We start from the raw sequence: 22,163 nt of genomic DNA, 5'->3' as shown, positions 1-22,163 counted from the left end.
GGGTATTAAGGAGGGTACCTTGTTATGAGCACTGGGTGTTATATGTGACTAATGAATTGTTGAAAACTACTTTAGAAACAAATGATGTACTATATGTTGGCTAAGTGAACATAATAAAAAAAAAGTAAGAATGAGAACACACTGTTATTAATGTTTATACATTTTCTTTAAAAAAAATTTTAACAGCTACATCGTCATCTGCAGTTTCAACAAACTCCCCATCAGTTGTTGCAGCTGTTGTAGAAGGTAGAGGACTTGCCAGAGGTGAAATAGGAATGGCAAGTATTGATTTAAAAAGCCCACAAATTATATTATCTCAGTTTGCAGATAATACAACATATGCAAAGGTAAGTATTTATACTCTTAGAAAATGGTTGACCTAGTGATTTTCAAGTCCCTGCTTTCCTAATTAGTTTACTTTTTCATGGAATAAAAGTTATTCACAATTGCACTAATGTAGGCTACTCTGAATTAAAATTGTTTTACGTCTGATTTTAATTTTTGAATGTATTTTGTCCTAAAAATAATGTGCTTTGCTGTTATATGAATGTTTCAAATTACTGTTAATTTCTAAAATTAACCTCTTCAAGTTAATAGTTCCTGCACTCATTCCAAAGATTATATATTAATAATGCTATTCCCAAAGGGTTGTTTCCACTGAACAGTATTTGAATTTTATTTTTCAGAGTTCAGGGAAACTGGTCTTTTAGGCCAGTCATAATTTAGCCTCTTCTTCCCTTCACTTCCTATCACTTATTATTAATTTAGGCCACTGGCCTGTTGTCATGGAAATTTCTGTCACTTACCAGGTAGAAGTAATCTGCTCCTAATCTCTATGTTCTAAAAAGTTATTTGGCCCAATTTCTATTGTTAATTATGTATATGCTATGTTATTTTTAGCATTTTTTTTTCCTTTTCCTAATTCTTCTTTATGGTTTCTCAGTACATTGGTTTCCTTTTCCTACCTAATAATTAATTTTTTAACATAGCTATCAAACTACATGATACTAGTACTGCGTGTAACTTTATCTCTGGGTATTTCACATTTTTATGCAATTTAAAAAAGCATAGGAAAAGCTTTTTTAAAAACAAATGTTTGGCCAATTGACTAAGAATTTCTGTCTGGGGTACTGGGTGGCTCAGTTTAAGCGTTTGCCTTTGGCCTTAGGTCATGATCCCGGGACCCTGGGATTGAGACCCACATGGTCTCCTTGCTCCGTGGGGAGTCTGCTTCTCTTCCTCCTTCTGCTCTTCTCCCTCCCTCACTCGTGTTCACTCTGCTCTCTCTCAGATAAATAAATAAAATCTTCAAAAAAAAAAAAAAGAATTTATGTGTCTGGGATAGTTCCTAGAAATGCACCTGTATTGTGAAAAGAATAAGTTGTAAAATACGAGTTTCTCATCTGTGTTTCTATACTGTTCAACTTCTAAGCTTTATCAGTGTGGTCATATTGACTGAATCACCATAGTTACACTTTTGAATGCGTTTATGTTTTTTATGGAGATGGATAAAATACCAAATAGAAGAATTTATTTTAAAACATATTATTTTAGGAATATATATCTGTTAAGTTCAAATTAATTTCTGAGCTTAGAGCTGTTACAAATTATTGTGAGGTAAAATATAGCCTATGTTTATGATATTTTATTTATATGAGATATATATACAAGGTATATTTATGTATACATATAGAATATATGTTTAATATATCACTATTAGAAATACATTTTAACTGCCATATATAATTAGAACAGTTGTACTTTTATGTATCTGTGAGTTAATTTTAAGTACTTATCTCTCAGAAAAATATGCCACTTGTTTGGTTTTGGAGAATCCTAAGCTTACATTGAAGAAATTATTTATTCAAATGATTTTAGGTAATCACTAAACTCAAAATTTTATCACCTTTGGAAATAATAATGTCAAATACTGCTTGTGTTGTGGGGAATTCAACTAAGTTGTTTACTCTGATCACTGAAAATTTCAAGGTAAGTGATATTTATTCTCAATAGTAACATTCAAATCTTACCTTATTTAAAATCCATTCTATATTAGCTTTCTGGAGAACAATAATTTGAACAACTATATATTTACCCTAAAGTACTCACTAAACACAAGTCTGAAGCTAAAGAACAATTAATACATGAAATAAAAATGACAGGTCTTCCACTTATTTGATTTGGCACCCTTGATCTACCTTAAACAAAAGGGAAACTGTTAGCGCTAATAAGGAGTCTTCTCAGAGTATACAGGAGGCAGACCCTTAGCAAAAACAGACTTCCTTAGGTATAGCTGTGTGGAAACTAGATATTGTGCTACCAGACTAGTTGAAATTGAAATTTTTGTTCTAGGAGATAGCACTATCAGCAAGTACTTTTTTTTTTTTTTTTAAAGAGAATTTGATTTGTATTACAGAATTGTTTTAGCTTCCCCTGGTAGCATGTATTCTTTACAGTTAACCTACTATTCTAATCCTCCATATGTGGGACTGTGACAGGTTAACTGTTCTGGAACTTTAACTAATGAATGCTCTCTCTGCAAGCGAGAGCTTTTCCAACATGCAGTTTGCTTCTTTCCTCTAGCAAATGTTTTGGGAAATGGGGGCTGTAGTTCCAAACCAAATAGGCAGCATGGCAGTTGGAATAACCACCTGAGGAGTGCAACTTATTTTCAGAATATACCATACTTTTTTATGTTGGTAGCCTTAACTTTAACACATTTGGTATCAATCTGAGATTTAGAATCCAATGAGTTCTTTATTGTTCTTAATATATTCAGCATCTGCAATTATATAAGATTTCTTTTTGTGCTTTTAGAGATCCTGTGTAGTTCAGCTGTCTTTGACTTATTGCTAAAAATGACCCCTATTGTCAATCTGTTGTTTCTATTATATAGGTCTCTTTATCTGTTAACTCTTTTATTCATTACTTCAAACTTCTTTTCATTACCTTTATTTATGTATACTGTTTCAACTTTTATTATTTTGCTCTGCTTAAGCATTTTAAGTCTTGGGTTATAACAGTAATTGAACTTAAACTAGCTTAAGTTAAAAAAAAAAAAAAGCAAGCAAGCAAACAAACAAACAAAAAACCCCAGGAGTGTATTGGCTTGTGTAACTAAGAAGCCAAGTTGTTGGATAAATCTTACCTTACTCATCCCCACCACCATCCACCATCTTTTTTTTTTTTTAATTGTAGGTAGGTTATTTCTGTGAGGCTTAAGATAATTATGATGGCTACAGATTGATGTGATATCATCTTATCCAATTCAGAGAAAAAATGTATTCTTCCTTCCAGTTTCTATATATAAATTCCAGGGAAGGACCCCAATGGGCCCTGCTTTGTTCATATTCCTACATGTTAGACTAATTCTCAGACTATTTCTCAGGGTAGAAGCACTATGATTGATTAATCCCTGGTCATTTGCTTTCTGTGGGATACAGCTCTGTAATCGACATTTACGAAAACCACATGGAGTGTAAAATAGATGAGTCCTTCAAAGGCAAAAAGAGCATATATTCACTACACTTGAGAAGTAGAGCAGTATGGCATAGTGCTTAAGAATAGAGGAGTCAGACTGCTTGTTTCAGATCTTGACTCTAAGTGATCTTGTGCAATTAAGTTACTCAAGTTTTTTTCATTAGTAAAATAGGGACAATAATCTACCTCCTAGAGAATTGGTATTTTATATAATGTAATTAGCAAGATGACCTCATTGATTAAGGTTACATTTGGGCATATTCCTAAAGGAAGTAAGAGACAGAGCCATAGAAGTATTTGGGTTAAAAGTATTATAAGCAGAAGGAAAAAAACATTATTATTATTATTATTATCATTACCACACTTACAATAAAAAAACCTTCATTAAAAGAGAAGCACTATGAAATGGAAGGACTTTGTAGCCAGAGAAGTCTAAATTCAAGTCTCAACTGTGTCATGTATCAAATGTATGATGTTAGAAAAACTACTTGACTTTTTAGAATTTTACTTGTAAGAAAATTGTAGGTAAAACAAGACTTACATCATGGAATTATTGTGAAGATTAACTGAAATAACTTAAACACTCTTGGTGCATAACAAATTCCCTACCTCCTCATGAGTTTTTTTTTTTTTTGCTGTCTTATAGCTGTTTTATAGTTCATTGTTACTATATTATTTTTTCTTATGTATTATTTTTATTCAGAGTAGGTAAACCTTTTATTCTACAACTTCATGCTTTTTTCCCCTACTCTTTTAAAAAAGTTCCATTATTTCCTTTTCTTAAAATTAATCTACCTCATGTATATAGCATCTTATAGATTTGGTAGCTGGAGTTGATGTTTTCTTCCTCTGCAGCTAATACATTATAAAGATCTGCTCTTTCCCAATTATGATGGAATATGTAACACCAAATATAAAACCTGGGTCGTGGTGGAGCTGTAGAATAAAATTAGTAGAAGGCAGAGACTCTCATGTTTATTTATTATTATTGTACCTACCACATCCAATTAAATATCATGTGACTATGGTCTAATAAGAGCTATAGACTGCCATAATTCACTTAGCAAAACAGATAATCATTCTCTTTTTCTTAAATCATTAAGAAAATATTCTATTTAACTCTGAAAAATAATAAATAATAAAAAAGAAACTTTATACGCTATGAAGCCACCTACACATGTACCTGCATGCATGTGTTTAAGAAAGCAGTTTTGGGCAACTGCATGAAACTTAAAATTTATTTTGGAATTAAAACTTTTTTTCAGAATGTTAATTTTACTACTATCCAAAGGAAATATTTCAATGAAACAAAAGGACTAGAGTACATTGAACAGTTATGCATAACAGAATTCAGCACTGTCCTAATGGAGGTTCAATCCAAGTAAGTTATCACTTAGGGAAAGTAATAAATCTATAGATTGAGTTCCATGAGGGCAAGGTCTTTTGTCTGTTTTGTTCTCTGCTGTATCCCTAGAAAAGTGCCTGGTTTATAATACACAGTCAGTAATTACTGAAATAGTAAAATAGTTAACTAAAATTTATATACAAGGCATATTTTGCTAACTTAATTTATATAGGATTTTTCCAAATTGGTCATAATGTGTTGCTGTCGTGGTTGCTGCTCACTTTACTCAAGTAGCCACGGTAACCTAGAAATGTGAGGCACAGAGCTGTAGTCCTGTTATTTCATACATGTACTCCTAAGAGATTCAGCTAGGATAGGGAATGATATTTTCAAAAAGGATATATTTTTTAAGATTTTATTTATTTATTTGACAGAGAGAGAGCATAAGCAGGGGCAGCAGCGGGCAGATGGGGAGAGAGAAGCAGGCTCCTGGCAGAGCAGGGAGCCCCGCATTGGGCTTCATGCCAGGACCCTGAGATCATGACATGAGCCAAAGGCAGATGCTTAACAGGCTGAGCTACCCAGGTACCCTAGAAAGGATATTTTTTAGAACATACTAAATAGATACTTTCTTTAAGTTAGGTTGTACTAGTGACTAAGCTCACCAAGATCCTAACATACTTTTCTATACATAGGAACCTCCTAACTCTGTCAGACCTTTTCAACATTATTTGAATTCTTAGAATGGTACATTGACACATGCTACCACTGAATATTGTCTTCCAACATGTGATTTATTGGAGTCCTTAAGTGTCAGACTTCAGAAAATTGTCTGTTCTATGAACTTTTTTTTTTTTTAAAGATTTTATTTATTTGTTTGACAGAGAGATCACAAGTAGGCAGAGAGGCAGCAGAGAGAGAGGAGGAAGCAGGCTCCCTGCGGAGCAGAGAGCCCGATGCGGGGCTCGAACCCAGGACCCTGGGATCATGACCTGAGCCGAAGGCAGCGGCTTAATCCACTGAGCCACCCAGGCGCCCCTGTTCTATGAACTTTTATGGTTTAGAGGTTATTTAGCAAGTTTTCAAAAGTAAAGAGCACTGAGTGTGCTTTTTCCCTTTGAATTTAAGCAATGCTATGCAAATATTTATAATTTTCCTAATAATGAGGTGAAATAAATGTTTTCTTTTATAGCAATACTTTTTATTTATTCTAAAGATTTATAGTGATGTTTCATTGGTCACCTTTCAGGTATTACTGCCTTGCAGCTGTTGCAGCTTTATTAAAATATGTTGAATTTATTCAAAATTCAGTTTATGCACCGAAATCACTGAAGATTTGTTTCCAGGGTAGTGAACAGACAGCCATGATAGATTCATCATCAGCCCAAAACCTTGAATTACTAATTAATAATCGAGACTGCAGGTAAGATCATCCAATTTTTTTCTTACAAAATGTATCAGTATATTTTATTATGTCCTGTTTTTCTATGAATAGTTAACTTTACATTCTTTAAATTGTCTGATGTAGAAATAGTGAATAAACATACCTTTAATTATTGTACCTTTGTTGCTGAACTGCTTAGATGTTTCACAAAAGTCAAATTTTAAAAAGATATTTGTATGAAACAACCAAAAACAAACAGTCCATTTCAAAATAGGCAAAGACTTGAATGGACTTTTCTGCAAAGAAGATATACAAATGGCCAATAAGCACAGTCATTATGGAAATGCAAATCAAAACTACAGTTAACTACTTCACACTCATTAAGATGGTTATTATCAAGTACGTAGAAAATAACTATTGGCAAAGATGTGGAGAAATTGGAACCCTGGTACATTTATCATGAGAATGTAAAATGGTACAGTCATTTTTGGAAACAGAATGGTGACTCATCAAAGAAGTTAAACATAGAATTACCATTTGATTCACCATTCCACTTCTAGGTGTATATACTGAGAAGAATTGAAAGCAGAGACTCAAAGAGATACTTGCATACAAGTGTTCATAGCAGCATTAGTCACAGTAGCCAAAAGGTGGAAATAAACCAAATGTCCATCAATGAATGACTGACTAGATAAACAAAATAAGGTATATACATGATGTACAATAGACTATCATTCAGCCTTAAAAATGAATGGAATTCCAGGGGCACCTGGGTGGCTCAGTCTGTTAAGTGACTGCCTTCAGCTCAGGTCATGATTTCAGGGTCCTGGAATCAAGCCCTGTGTTGGGCTTTCTGCTTCTTCTTCTCCCTCTGTTCTCCCCTGTTTGGACTTTCTCTCTCAGATGAATAAATAAAATCTTAAAAAAAATGAGTGAAATTCTGATAGATGCCACAAGATGTGTGAACCTTGAAAACATTGTACTAAGTGAAATAAACCAAACACAATAGGAAAAATATTTTTTAATTCCACTTAGATATCTAGACTAGGCAAATTCATAGAGACAGAAAGTAGACAAAAATGATCAGGAACTTGGAACAGTAGGGAGTGAGTTGTTACCGTTTGGTGGATTCAGAGTTTCTTCTTGGGATGATGAAAAGTTCTGGAAATGGGCAGTGGCAGTGTTTGTACAATACTGTGGATGTAATCTAACAACACTGAATTATGTGCTTAAAATGATTAAAAAGGTAAAATTTATGTTATGTGTGTTTTACCACAATAACAAGAAGATATTATATCTAGATTACCACAGAATTAGAATAAGCATCTTTAAAAGCATCAAGTCCAGGAAATTTAAGGGGCTATGTAATTATTTGAGAAGGTAAAAATAGTTGAATCAACTTGGTCTATGGTATGACTAGATTGCTGGTTTTACTGGTTTATTATTAACTTTAGTTAGAGCACCAGGAATATTGACGGTGGTCATGAGAAATAAAGAGACAGGGAGAGGCACACACACACACACGCACACACACAGTGTTTGTAGATTTCATAGTAGGTTACTTAAAGTAGAATTAACACATTAATAGAAAATAATCAACATGGTGATGGTCAGGCAGAAATGCATTAATAAGGTCAGTTTGAGACAAAGAATTAATGAGCTATGATTTTTCTCCTTGAGGAATTACAGTCTAGAGGAGGAAACACAAAGACAGTATTATTAACGTGTACTAAGTATGGTGATAAAATTTGCATAAAAATGATGGGATCATAGCAAAGAGAGGGTTAAGGGTAAAAAGGAAGTAATTAGGAAAGGCTTTCTAGAGGAGATAATACCTGAGGTAAGTTTTGAAATATAAATAGAAGTTATCCAGATGAAGTAGAAAAAGTGAAAAGTCAAGTCTTAAAAGCATGATTTTCTTTCCTTTTTTTTTTTTTTTTTAAAGATTTTATTTAGTCACTAGAGAGGGAGAGTGAGTGAGAGAGAGAGAGAGAGCACAAGCAGGATCCCTGGGGTTGGGGGTTGAGGGGAGAGGCAGAGGGAGCAGCACACTCCTTGTCGAGCGGGGAGCCCAACATGGGGCTCGATCCAGGGATTCTGAGCTCATGACCTGAAGGCAGGCACTTAACCGACTGATGCACCCAGGCATCCTGAAGGCATGACTTTCTTTTCTTTTTCAAGATTTTGTTTATTTATTTGACACAGAGAGAGAGAGAGATCCCAAGTAGGCAGAGGCAGGCAGAGAGAGGGGGAAGCAGGATCCTTGCTGAGCAGAGAGCCCGATGTGGGGCTTGATCCCAGGACCCTGAGACCATGACCTGAGCCAAAGGCAGTGGCTTAACCCACTGAGCCACCCAGCCACTCCATGATTTTCATTCTAACAATATGATATGTGCAAGGAAACTAAAGCTATTTAGTATTATTTATTGGTAAAGTGCAAGTTCAGAGTAAGTAAGCTTGGAGTAAATAATCAGCTTCTGGTAATTAAATATAACATTAGACATCAATGAAAAGGATAAAGTGATTATGATTTTTAGTATTAAGAGTATTGAAGGGAATAACAAGTATTTTAGAGAATTGAAACCTTAAGGTGCTCCGTGCAAATTTAGAGCCATAGTTGTTTCAATATCTCTGTTACTTTGTGTATTCTTATCTTGCCTTTACTTTCCATTATGTGGAATTGCCAGACATTATTTGCTGTTGCAAACTTAGAAATAAAAGCTATCTAATTTTGTTAACCACTTATACCTTTAATCATCAAGAGCAGTTTAAATCTATCTAGGTGCTGTTGATACTATTTTAGTAAGATTATTACTGTATATAATGCTTTTAGTTATGCATCAGTATAGTGGCCTCAGTTTCTTTGCAGTTCCATTGAATAATGATGGTCCAAAATTACAGCCTTAATTTATAGTTAATTGTAGCTATTATTCCTTTTCAGCTTAGTGAATAATATTCTTTTCTTCTTACTACTTAAAAAAAATTAAAATAATATTATCTGGAAAAATTACTCTTGTCATTTACTTTCTATGTTATAATAACATAGAGTAAGATAGAGAGTCAGCAACCAAGGCTGGTAATTACCACAAAGTGTTTTATAACTTTGCCTCATTTCATAGTTCATCATTATTTATTATCATCATTGCTAAGCATTGCTTGAGTTCCTGCTATATATTACATGATAGGATATTTGACCTCTAAGAGTTCATATTATTGTTGAAAGTGAAAACTGAGAAGTCTTTTCACAGATTTGAACCAAAGAATATCAGGTTAAAAGATGAATATTCGACCTGCTGAACTATCTGAATAGCTCTAACACTTCTGTAGACTTGTCACCTGTTCAGAGCAGTTTCACCCTTTGATTTCTATAGCAAGTGGCAGGTTTGGGTATGCTGCTCACTTCCTTGGTTTCTGTAGATGTCCAGTTCTCAAAAAGTAAATGCCTGTGATGACCCCACCCCCACCCCTGACCAGGACTTGATTAGAGTAGTTCTCTAAAAATTTGTTTAAATTGATATACCAGGGCCCCTGGATGGCTCAGTTGGTTAAGCAACTGCCTTTGGCTCAGGTCATGATCCTGGAGTCCTGGGATCGAGCCCCACATCAGGCTTCCTACTCAGGGGGGGGTCCACTTCTCCCTCTGACCCTCTCCCATCTCATGCTCTCTCTCTGTCTCCTTCTCTCTCTCTGTCTCTCAAATAAATAAATAAAATCTTAAAAAAAAATTGATATACCAGGGCACCTGGCTGGCTCAGTTGGTAGAGCATATAACTCTTGGTTTCAAGGCTGTGAGTTCAAGCCCTAAAAGTTTATTTAAAAAAAAAAATTGAAATACCAAAAATCTGCTAATCTGATGACTAACTTAAGAGTCATTCTTGTTTTCTACCCTCTCGAAACCCATATTCAGTCCACTAGTAAATCCCCTTGACTCAAACTTTGGAATATATACCAATTCTATATCACATCTTACCATTTCCAAGGCTACAACCCTAACCATTACCTCCATCATTTTAGCCTGGACTACTATAATAGCCCCTCACTTGTTTCTCTGCCTTCTTTTTACCCTCCTACACTTAGTCTTTTCTTGATCCAGTGGGCAGACTGTGATCCTTTTAAACTAGAAATCAGATGTTGGAACTCTGTGGCTGAAAATTCCAGTGGCTCCCATTACATGTAGAATAGAGTCCAGACTCTTTACCATGCCCTACAAGGACTTCTGTGTCCAGGCCTCTATCAGCTTCTTCATCTTCCTCCATTTCCTTTCACTTGTAAAGTTCCACCGACCTTGATCTTCTTTCTGGTTCTAGATCCAAAAAGCCTTCCTGGGCTTAAGTTACTGTTCTAGTTGCCCCCCCCCCCACCCCGCTTTTAAAAAATTTTTATTTATTTATTTGATAGGGAAATCACAAGTAGGCAGAGAGGCAGGCAGAGAGAGAGGAGGAAGCAGGCTCCCTGCCAAGCAGAGAAGCCCGATGTGGGGCTTGATCCCAGGACCCTGAGATCATGACCTGAGCTGAAGGCAGAGGCTTAACCCACTGAGCCACCCAGGTGCCCCTACTTGGCCCCTTTTAACTACTAACTCTTTTCTTGTTATTTAATTATTAGGAAACCTTGGACAAGTTAGTTAATTTCTTTGCACTTCAGTTCCTTATAAAATGTGGTTAAATTTAATATCAACTTCACACTGTGGTTATTAGAATTAAATAAATTAATAAATGAAAATTGCTTGGAATATTGCCTGGCACATACTTAGTGTTCAATATGTTACCTATTCTCTCAACATTGTTGTCAACATCATCTGCATCCCATCATCATCTTTGCATGGATACCTTTTGAATTCAACTACCAAATGTACATATAAGTCTCTCTCAATCATCTTAACGAAAGAACCCTCCTGGTCATTCTCTATGCAGTCCTGTTCTGTTTGTTTGTTTACCACTTTCTGTACCTGAAATTATTTTCTTTCTCTTTGTGTAATTCTCTAACTTCTTAAATTAGAACAAAGTGACTATATTAAATATTTATTTTTTTCAGTGTGAAAGTTCTTTGCCCCTATAAAGGATATATTACTGATATCTTGCTATTATTGATGGAATGCCATGGACTACAACATTTTATATTAGTCTGAATATTCTGGCTGGTCTATGAAAAAATCATTTAATACAAAAAGATATTGTCTACCCTTTGTTAAAGCATTGTCCATTGATAGCATACGTGGGAGCTTATTCGAAATATATATTCTTAGGCCTCATCTCAGACTTAGAATTCCGTGTGTGATTTGTATGCACATTAAAGTTTGAGAATCACTACTGTAGATTAAAGGATTATTTAGAAAGTTAAATGGTCGGGGTGCCTGGGTGGCTCAGTGGGTTAAGCCTCTGCCTTCGGCTCAAGTTATGATGTCAGGGTCCTGGAATCGAGGCCCACATGGGGCTTTCTGCTCAGCAAGGAGCCTGCTTCCCTCTCTCTCTCTCTGCCTGCCTCTCTGCCTACTTGTGGTCTCTGTCAAATAAATAAATAAAATCTTAAAAAAAAAGTTAAATGGAAACTTCTTTGGATTTTATCTTTTATATTTGATGAAATTTTCCTTATTTGTGTTTTCAAAGGAATAATCACACACTCTTTGGTGTTCTAAATTATACTAAGACTCCTGGAGGAAGTAGAAGACTTCGTTCTAATATATTAGAACCTCTAGTTGATATTGAAACCATTAACATGAGATTAGATTGTGTTCAAGAACTACTTCAAGATGAGGAACTCTTTTTTGGACTTCAGTCAGGTAAATGAATATCACCTAATTTTATGAATACAAATTATTAAAAAATACACTGTCTTTTTATAAAAATACTAGTCATATTGGATTAAGGCTCAGCCTAATAACATTATCTTAACTTGATTACATCTGCGAAGATCTAATTTCCAAAAAAGATCACTTTTAGATACCAGGACTTAGGACTTCAAAATATCTTTTTGAGGGGCGCCTGGGTGGCTCAACGGGTTAAAGCCTCTGCCTTCAGCTCAGGTCATGATCCCGGGGTGCTGGGATCGAGCCCCGCGTCGGGCTCTCTGCTTAGCTGGGAGCCTGCTTCCTCCTCTCTCTCTGCCTGCCTCTCTGCCTACTTGTGATCTCTATCTGTCAAATAAATAAATCTTTAAAAAAAAAATATCTTTTTGGGGGACACAGTTCAACTCCCATAACATCAGGTAAGAGAATCACCTTTGGCACCTGGCTATTTGTTCACTTGCATGGCAATACAACTCTCTTCTTAAATCTGTAGGTAGAAGGACAGTAGATAAGCACTGCTTCTAGTTCAATTCCTGGTTCCTAGCAGTTTGATCTGTCTTTCATACCTCTACTCTCCCAACCAGTCCACCTGGTGTTCTGGTACATGAAAATCTAGGAGGCATTGAGCAAGCTACAAAGAGGCCGTTTTTTTAAAAGTTTATTTTCTAGTAATCTCTACACCGAGCATTGGGCTCAAACTCACAACCCTGAAATCAAGAGTTGCATGCACCTCTGGAGGACTAAGCCAGCCAGGCGCCCCACAAAGAAGACATTTTTAACTGTATTCCTTTTCTTGTTCATAGCAACATCTTTTTGGCTGACCTATACATGGCATTCCATGTAATACATAAGTGCCTAAAATATGAGGTTATTTAATTATGTAATGTCAGTCAAACTCCAACAATAATCAGCTTTTTAAACTTTCTGCAACCAAATATGCAGTTGCCCTTCTCCTGCCTGTAGTTAATTGCTCCACCTATGTTCTGGATACTGTCTTTGTACTCATTTGTCTCCTGTGTCTTTAATATTTTTCCCCTCTTCCCCCTGTCTTTCCTATCTTTGTAAAAAAAAAAAAAAAAACAACAACAACAACAACAAAAAACTCACTGGACTTTACCTTCTCCAGCTACCACCTTATTTCTCTGTTCTCCTAATTCATAGGTAAACTTGTCAAAAGACGGATTTTCTGCAGTCACTATCTTCTTTTAACAACATTTCAATGTACTGTTTCTGTGCTCACTGTGTGAGATTCCTTTAGTCAAGGTTACTGTAGCAAATGTTATTGGTTCTTTGTCAAGATCCTCTTGGGTCTTTCTGTGTACCCCTTTTCTTGCTCTGTGTGGCTTTTGCTTCTCCTGGCCCACACTTGGAGTCTCTTTGGAATCCTGCCCCCAGACTATTAGCATTTTGCTTTCAAGAAGCATGCCAAAAGAGCCTTGCAGCCCTTAAATTCAGAATTCTTCTATAGGATCAGTTGAAGTTACCTTCCATAAGACTTTGCCTGAAATTACACTTCTGCTTGACTTTTTTTTCCCTTCCCCATCCTTCTCTTTTCTCCTGTTTTCTCTTGGAAGCATTTTTTTTTAAATTTAATTTTAGTTAACATACAGTGCAATATTGATTTCAGAAGTAGAATTCAGTGATTCATCACTTACATACAATGCCCAGTACTCATCACAAGTGCCGTCTTTAATACCCATCACCCATCTAGACCATTCACCGCCCCCCACCTCCCTCTATCAACCTTCAGTTTTTCTCCATCGTTAAGAATCTCTTGGGTGCCTGGGTGGGTCAGTCAGTTAAATGTCTTTCTTGGCTCAAGTCATGATCTCAGGGTCCTGGGATAGAGCCCTGGGTCATGCTCCCTGCTCATCACTCCTTGCTTCTCCCTCTCCCTCTGCTGCTCCCCACCCCATGCCTGTACATGTGCTCTTTCTTCTCTCTCTCTCTCTTTCTCTCTCAGATAAATAAATAAATAAAATCTTAAAAAGAATCTCTTAGTATTGGTTTCCCTCTCCCTTTTCTCCCCCCTCCCATATGTTCATCTATTTTGTTTCTTAAATTTGGAAACACATTCTTTTTTTCCCCCCTTTTTTCACTTGAACTTATGACCCTGAGATCAAGACCTGAGCTGAGATTAAGAGTTGGACATTCAACTGACTGAGCCACCCAGATACCCCTGGAAGCACATTCTTGATAAATCACTTGCACATCAATCCTCATGTCAGGATCTCCTTCTGAAGAACTCAGCCTAAGACAGTCACCTGTCTTAATTCATTGTTAAATTTAACAGACACGTGTTAGTTCTCTTATTTGAGCTCCAACTTACATGATACTGCTAAATATCTCTTTTTATTGAATTACTGCCTTTCTTTGTTTTTGCAATTATACAGTCTCCTGACTTTCTTCCTACTTCTTTGGAGTTTCCTTCTTTTTTAGCTCTGAAACTCATTTTTAAAGATTTTTTTTTAATTTTTTATTTATTTGACAGAGAGAGATCACAAGTAGACAGAGAGGCAGGCAGAGAGAGAGAGAGAGAGGGAAACAGGCTCCCTGCTGAGCAGAGAGCCCGATGTGGGACTCGATCCCAGGACCCCGAGATCATGACCTGAGCCGAAGGCAGCGGCTTAACCCACTGAGCCACCCAGGCGCCCTGAAACTCATTTTTTAAAAAATGTTTACATGACAGGAAACAACAAATATTAGCGAGGATGTGGAGAAAGGGGAACCATCTTACACTCTTAGTGAGAATGCAGGCTGGTACAGCCACTCTGGGAAAACAGTGTGGAGGTTCCTCGAGATGTTAAAAATAAAGCTACTCTGTGACCCAACAATTGCATTACTAGGTATTTACCCCAAAGATACAGATGCAGTGAAAAGAAGGGGCACGTGCACCTCAATGTTCACAGCAGCAGTGTCCACAATAGCCTAACTGTGGAAGGAGCCGAGATGTCCTTCAACAGATGAATGAATAAAGGTGTGGTTCATATATACAATAGAACATTATTAAGCCATCAGAAAGGATGAATACTTACCATTTCCATTGACATGGATGGAACTGGAGGATATTATCTCTAAGCAGAGAAGGACAATTATATGGTTTTACTCTTATGTGGAACATAAGGAATAGCACAGAGGACCATGGGGAAGGGAGGGAAAACTGAATGGGAAGAAATCAGAGAGGGAGACAAACCATGAGAAACTCTGGACTCTGGGAAACAAACTGAGGGTTATAGAAGGGAGGGGGGTTGGAGGAATAGGGTAACAGGGTGATTGGTATTAAGGAGGGCACGTGTTGTGATGAGCAGTGGGTGTTATACACAGCTAATGAACTGTTGAACACTACGTCAAAAACTAACGAGGTACTATATGTTCGCTAATTGAACATAATAAAAAAAAAGTTTATTTTAATATCCAGTCAGAACCAACTGGTTATCTCCCTCAAACTATTATCTATAGGGATTTCCAAATAGAAGTCAGGACTGTATACTTACTGTCTTGGAACGTCCTCAGAAAGCTCTGTCATTGATCAGGTAACAGAATAAAAACATTGAAGTCCTTTCTTTCAGATGGAAAAGGGAAAGACTTATGAGCCTTTTCTTTTCCCCCTACATCTTTATAGATTTCTATTCCTTTGCTTATTCCCTAAATGTTAAGCCTCTTCAAAGATTCATCTTAGGTTGTTTTTTTACCCTGTGTATTCAAATATGACTTAACTTCCTGGTTTTATAATTATCACTCACATATTCATGACTTCCAAATCTGTATCTCATACCCATGTATCTCTACAGACCTTTAGCCCCATCTGTCTTATTGCCTACTGAGCACTTATTAGATGTCCCTCTATCATTTCAAATTCAGTGTACCCAAACTGTACTATCTTCCCTTCTGAGTCAGTCTTCCTGATTTCAGTGAAGAGCTCTACATCCAGCCTCTTTATCAAGCCACATACCTGGAAGTCATTCTTTTTTTTTTTTTAATTTTTAAAAAGATTTTATTTATTTGACAGAGATAGCACAAGCAGGGGGAGTGGCAGGTGGAAGGAAAGGGAGAAGTAGGCTCCCAGATGAGCAGGGAGCCCAACTCAGGGTTCAGTCCTAGGATCCTGAGATCATGACCTGAGCCAAAGGCAGGCACTAAACCAACTGAGCTACCCACACATCCCCCTGGAAGTCATTCTTAACACTTCTCTTCCCTGAAATCAGTCATCAAATTCTGTGAAGTTCTTTCTGTATATCTCTTTTCTCCTCCATTTTATTTTATTTTATTTTCAGTGTTCCCGCATTTATTATTTATGTACCACACCCAGTGCTCCATACAATAGGTGCCCTCTTTAATACCCACCACCAGGCTCATCCAACCCCCTACCTCCCTCCCCTCCAAAATCCTCAGTTTGTTTCTCAGAGTCCATAGTCTCTCATGGTTTGTCTCATCCTCCCAATTTCCCCCAACTCACTTCTCTGCTCCATATCCCAATGTCCTCCGTGTTATTCCTTATGCTCCACAAGTGAGACTATATGTATATCTCTTTGAATGCATTGCTTTTATCCCCAGTGCTGCTGGGCTGGGAAAATGTATCTATATTTTCATTTATTGCAAAAACTTCCTATTTGATCTCCCTCCTCCAGTCTTTCTTTTTATGGTGTCTTCTCTATACTGCAGCCTGAATGATCTTTTGAAAATATAATTCTGAGAATATCACTCTGTATTTATTTCTTATTGTTAATATAACAAATTACCACAAATTTAGTGGTTTAAAACACCATGAATTTATTATCTTAGGTTCTGGAAGTCAGAAATGAGTTTTATTGGGAAAAATCAGTATGTTAGCAGTCCACTTTCCTGCTGGAAGCTCTATGGACAAATCTATTTCCTTGCCTTTTCCAGTTTCTAGAGTCTGTGTAGATCAGTTGATGGCTCATGGGCCTTTCTCCATCTTCGAAGCCAGCAGCATAGTATCTTTTCTACTTTCTGACCTCTGCTTTTGTCCTTGTATCCTCTCTTTGTCACTGATCCTCCTACAACCCTCTTCAAAGGACTCTTGTGATTACTTAGGGAACCAACAAATAATCCAGAATAATCTCTCCATTTCAAGATGCTTAACTTAATTCCATCTTCAAAGTTTCTTTTATCAGGTAACATATTTGCACATTCCAGGAATTAGGACGTAGATATCTTTGGGGGCTACCACATACACACTTGCATAAAATTCTTCAATCTCTTCTCATAACTTTTAGTATAAAATCCAGACTCTTCTATATGACTCTTTCCTTGTCATCTCCCACAGCATGTCTTGCTACTCCTCACTTTCCATTCTGCTTTTTAATAGAATTAAACTTCTTTCAGTTACTTGAGCAGATTCTCTCATGTTTTGGTCTTTGTAGCCTGTACATTTGCCTAGACTCTTCTCCCTTCCCTGTGACGCCTCCTCCCAAGCACTCCTTAACTAATGACAGTTCATCCTTTACCATACCAGCTTAGATGTCTCACTCATGTGAGAAGCCTCTCTGACTCCCCAAGTTTTTTTTAGGTACCTTTTCTACATGTTTCCTATAGTGCTTTGTTATGCCACTTATCTTACTCGATTGTAAGTGCATGCTTTGTTGGAGGATTCCTGTACAAGGCTAGGATATAACGGGTATTCATATTTGTTAAACTATTGATTTGTTGTTGAACCACTTGAAAATTATATTTTATTGTTCCCAGAGTTATGTTTTATAGGGTGTGATATTAATGAAAAACTTGAATTTTCTTTGAAACTTTAATTTTGATATATTTTATAATTTCTTTTAACTGATAGTTTTAAATTTGCATCTACAAATGTTAAACACTTCTATGTTTTCTATATCTTGACAGTTTATAATTTATCTTAACATGTAATGAAGTAGGGGAGCAGGAACAGAGCAAGGTGGGAGCGTAATTTTTATAGCTTATTAAAATAGGAGAATCCGAATCTCATTAAAACAACGTAGGGGCACCTGGGTGGGTCAGTTATTTTAAGTGTCTGACTCTTTTTTTTAATTTATTTTTTATTTTTTTTTTAAAGATTTTATTTATTTATTTGACAGAGAGAGATCACAAGTAGACAGAGAGGCAGGCAGAGAGAGAGAGAGAGGGAAGCAGGCTCCCTGCTGAGCAGAGAGCCCGATGCGGGGCTCGATCCCAGGAACCTGAGATCATGACCTGAGCCAAAGGCAGCAGCTTAACCCACTGAGCCACCCAGGCGCCCCGGTACTTTACACATATTATCCAACTTATTCCTCACAACAACCCTGGGAGGTAGATGTTACTATCCACATTTCAAAAATGAACACAGCCAGGGGTGCCTGGGTGGCTCAGTGGGTTAAGCCTCTGCCTTTGGCTCAGGTCGTGGTCTCGGGGTCCTGGGATCGAGCCCCGCATCGGGCTCTCTGCTCAGCGGGGAGCCTGCTTCCTCCTCTCTCTCTGCCTGCCTCTCTGCCTACTTATGATCTCTCTCAGTCTGTCAAATAAATAAGTAAAAATCTTAAAAAAAAAAATGAACTCAGCCAAAGTTCAGAGAAGATAGGTAAATTCTGGTAGGTTACATGGTTAGTGGTTGAACTGGGTTTTTAAACTAATCTTAAGTATCCTGAAGAAAAGTTACAAATCAAAAAGGCGGTAAGAAAATTTTAATAACATCTAAAGGCCAGAGAAGTAGAGTTTTTAGAAGGAAAGAATGATCAACAGTGTCAGATTTTTGAAGACAGCTTATAACTAATAAAATTGAGAAAAGACCATTATAATTTATTGTTTTATTCCTGACATATGTAAGATAGATAAAGACTATTAAAAAGATAATAGTTTGTAGGTAGAATTGTTCTATTATTTGAGGATAATATTTTACATAGTTTATATTTTGAATTGTAACACAATGTTTAAATGCATGTTTTTATTTGTTTCAGTTATATCAAGATTTCTTGATACAGAGCAGCTTCTTTCTGTTTTAGTCCAAATTCCAAAGCAAGACACGGTATGTATATATGTATTATATTATTATTATAAGTAGAGTTTGATTTGAAATTTTGTTACTCTGAAAATCCACTGAAATCTAACTAATCTGTTTCAGAAGTGTTTCCTTATAGTAGAGATAACATTCTTGAGGTTCATTTATAATAAAAACACCATCCAATGGATGGAAAAGCTTTGGCTGTTGGATAGGCACAGAACTCAAAGTTTTCTTAAATAATTGAAATACCTTATATACATGTAAGAAGTAGCAAAAATATACATGTAAGAAGTATACACACACACACACACACACACACACACATACATACAATTCAATATATACATGTAAGAAGTAGCCAAAAACAACTGATGTCTGGAACAAAATTAGTTATGTTTGTAACATGAGTTTCAAAGTATTCCCTCCTCTTTAACTTCCTACTACAGTTTGTGTGGAACTGGTATTATTTCTACCTTAAATGTTTCATAAAATTCACAAATGAAACCATTACAACTTGGGATTTTCTTTCTAGGAAGGTTTTTGACTATAAATTCAACTTATTAACAGATATGATACTATTCAGATTACCTGTTTCTTGTTGAATGAGCTTTGGTTTGGTAGGTGTCTTTCAAAGAATTTATCATTGCCAACTTGTTGAATTTATTGACATTATATTTTTCATAATGACCTCTTTACTATCCTTTTATATTTGTACAGTCTGCAGTGATATACCTCTCTTATTCTTGATGTTGGTGATTGAATGTTCTCTCATTTTTTTCTTAGTTATTCTAGCTAGAGGTTATCAATTTTTTTTTATTATTATTTATTTATTTGACAGGCAGAGATCACAAGTAGGCAGAGAAGCAGGCAGAGAGAGAGGAAGAAGCAGGCTCCCCGCGGAACAGAGAGCCCGATACGGGGCTCGATCCTAGGACCCTGAGATCATGACCTGAGCCGAAGGCAGCGGCTTAATCCACTGAGCCACCCAGGCGCCCCGAGGTTATCAATTTTTTTGGTGTTTTCAAGAAACCAATTTTTGAGGGGTGCCTGGGTGGTTCAGTGGGTTAAGCCTCTGCCTTCAGCTCGGGTCATGATCTCAGGGTCCTGGGATCGAGCCCCACATCAGGCTCTCTGCTCAGCAGAGGGCCTACTTCCTCCTCCTCTCTCTCTTTCTGACTCTCTGCCTACTTGTGATCTCCCCCTCTCTCTGTCAAATAAATAAATAAAATCTTTAAAAAAGATTTCTTTTTTTTTTTTAAAGATTTTATTATTTATTTATTTGACAGAGAGAGATCACAAGTAGGCAGAGAGGCAGGCAGAGAGAGAGGAGGAAGCAGGCTCCCTGCAGAGCAGAGAGCCCGATGCGGGGCTCGATCCCAGGACCCTGAGATCATGACCTGAGCCGAAGGCAGCGGCTTAATCCACTGAGCCACCCAGGCGCCCCTAAAAAAGATTTCTTTAAAGATTTCTTTTACAAAGAAAAAAAAGAAATCAATTTTTTATTTAATTGATTTTGTCTTTTTTCTTTTTCTCCATTTCATGGATTTCTGCTTTTATCAGTCTTGTTTTTTTTTTTTTTTGAGCGAATATTTATTTGTTTGCTTGTTTTCTTCCAAGTTTTTATTTCAATTCCAGTTGTTAATGTACAGTGTAATATTAGTTTCAGATGTGCAATATAATGATTCAGCACTTCTATTCAACACCTGGTGCTCATCACAAGTGCATTCCTTAATCCTCCTCACCATTTAACCCATCCCCCATCAACCTCCCCTATAGTAATCCTCAGTTCTCTATAGTTAAGAGTCTGTTTTATGCTGTTTTATGGTTTATTTTTCTCTCTTTTTCTTTCTTCTGCTTACTCTGTGCTCAATTTTCTCTTCTTTCTCAGGGTTCTGAAGGTAGAAGCTGAGATGGTCAATTCGAGACCTTTTTTTCTTTCCTAATATAGTCATTTAGTGTGATAAATTTCCCTCTGAGTAATGCTTTAGCTATATTTCACTTTTTTTTTTTTTTTTTTTTTTTTTAAGAGAGCCAGGCAGAGAGAGAGGGGGAAGCAGGCTTCCCGCTGAGCAGAGAGCCTGATTTGGGGCTCGATCTCAGGACCCTGAGATCATGACCTGAGCTGAAGGCAGAGGCTTCACTCACTGAGCAACCCAGGCACCCCTATATTTCACAATTTTTAAAAAAGATTTTATTTATTTGAGAGGGACTGAGAAAGTGAAAGAGATAGAGCACAAGCAGGGGGAGAGGGAGAAGCAGACACCCTACTGAGCACGGAGCCTGATGTGGGGCTCTATCTCAGAACCCTGGGATCATGACCTGAGGCAAAGGCAGACGCTTAACTGACTGAGCCACCCAGGTGCCCCTATATTTCACAGTTTTTGAAATGTTGTGTTTTTTATTCAAAAAGGTTAAAATACTATCTAATTTCCTTTTTAATTTCTTCTTTGACATGGGTTATTTAGAAGTGTGTTATTTAGTCTCCAATATTTGGGAATTTTCCAGATGTAATTCTGTTACAGATCTCTAATTTAATTCCATTGCTGTCAAGAATGTATGTTGTCTGACATGGATCCTTTGCACTCTATTGACTCTTGTTTTTATGGCCCAGAATATGATCCTTCTTGGAAATATTCCATGTATGCTTGACAACAATGTATATTTTACTGTTTTTGGATGGAGTTTTCCATGAATGTCAGTCAGTTCAAGTTGATTGATAATATTCTTGAGTCCTTTTAGTTCCTTTAAGACTTATTTATTTGTTTAATTTTTTAAAAAAGATTTGTTTATTTAGTTTAGAGAGGGAAGTAGAGAAGAGAGTGCATGAGTTGGAAAGGGAGAGAAGCAGACTCCCTACTGAGCACAGAGCCCTATGAGGGACTCAATCCCACGACCCCAAGACCATGACCTGAGCTGAAATCAAAAGTTGATCACTTAACCAACTGAGCCATCCAGGAGCCCCCATCTATTTATTTTAGAGAGAGAGAGCAAGAGAGTATGAATGGGGGGAGGAGTAGAAGGACAGGGAGAGAAAATCTCAAGCAGACTTCCTGCTGAGCTCAGAGCCCACTGTGGGACTCAATCTGATGACCCTGAAATCATGACTTAGAGCCAAAATCAAGTCAGACGTTTAACTGACTGAGCCATCCAGGCTCCTCTCTTTAAGTCTTCTATATTTTTATTGTATTTTTTTGTCTATTTG

General features: G+C 36.8%; 1 protein-coding gene across 1 annotated transcript in view; it reads left to right on the top strand.

Annotated features, from left to right (window-relative positions):
• The window catches only part of MSH4 (mutS homolog 4), a 101,242-nt gene that overhangs the window by 9,407 nt on the left and 69,672 nt on the right, over positions 1-22,163 (top strand). Inside the window, exons 3-8 of the mRNA XM_046023996.1 lie at positions 187-347; positions 1,879-1,989; positions 4,746-4,861; positions 6,075-6,248; positions 11,816-11,988; positions 18,918-18,985. Coding sequence (XP_045879952.1) covers positions 187-347; positions 1,879-1,989; positions 4,746-4,861; positions 6,075-6,248; positions 11,816-11,988; positions 18,918-18,985 — 803 coding nt within the window. The remainder of the gene's footprint in view (positions 1-186; positions 348-1,878; positions 1,990-4,745; positions 4,862-6,074; positions 6,249-11,815; positions 11,989-18,917; positions 18,986-22,163) is intronic.

This window comes from Meles meles, chromosome 1 (genome assembly GCF_922984935.1).
Source record: "Meles meles chromosome 1, mMelMel3.1 paternal haplotype, whole genome shotgun sequence".
Taxonomy (NCBI): Eukaryota; Metazoa; Chordata; class Mammalia; order Carnivora; family Mustelidae; genus Meles; species Meles meles.
This window is presented reverse-complemented; position numbering and strand designations above follow the sequence as displayed.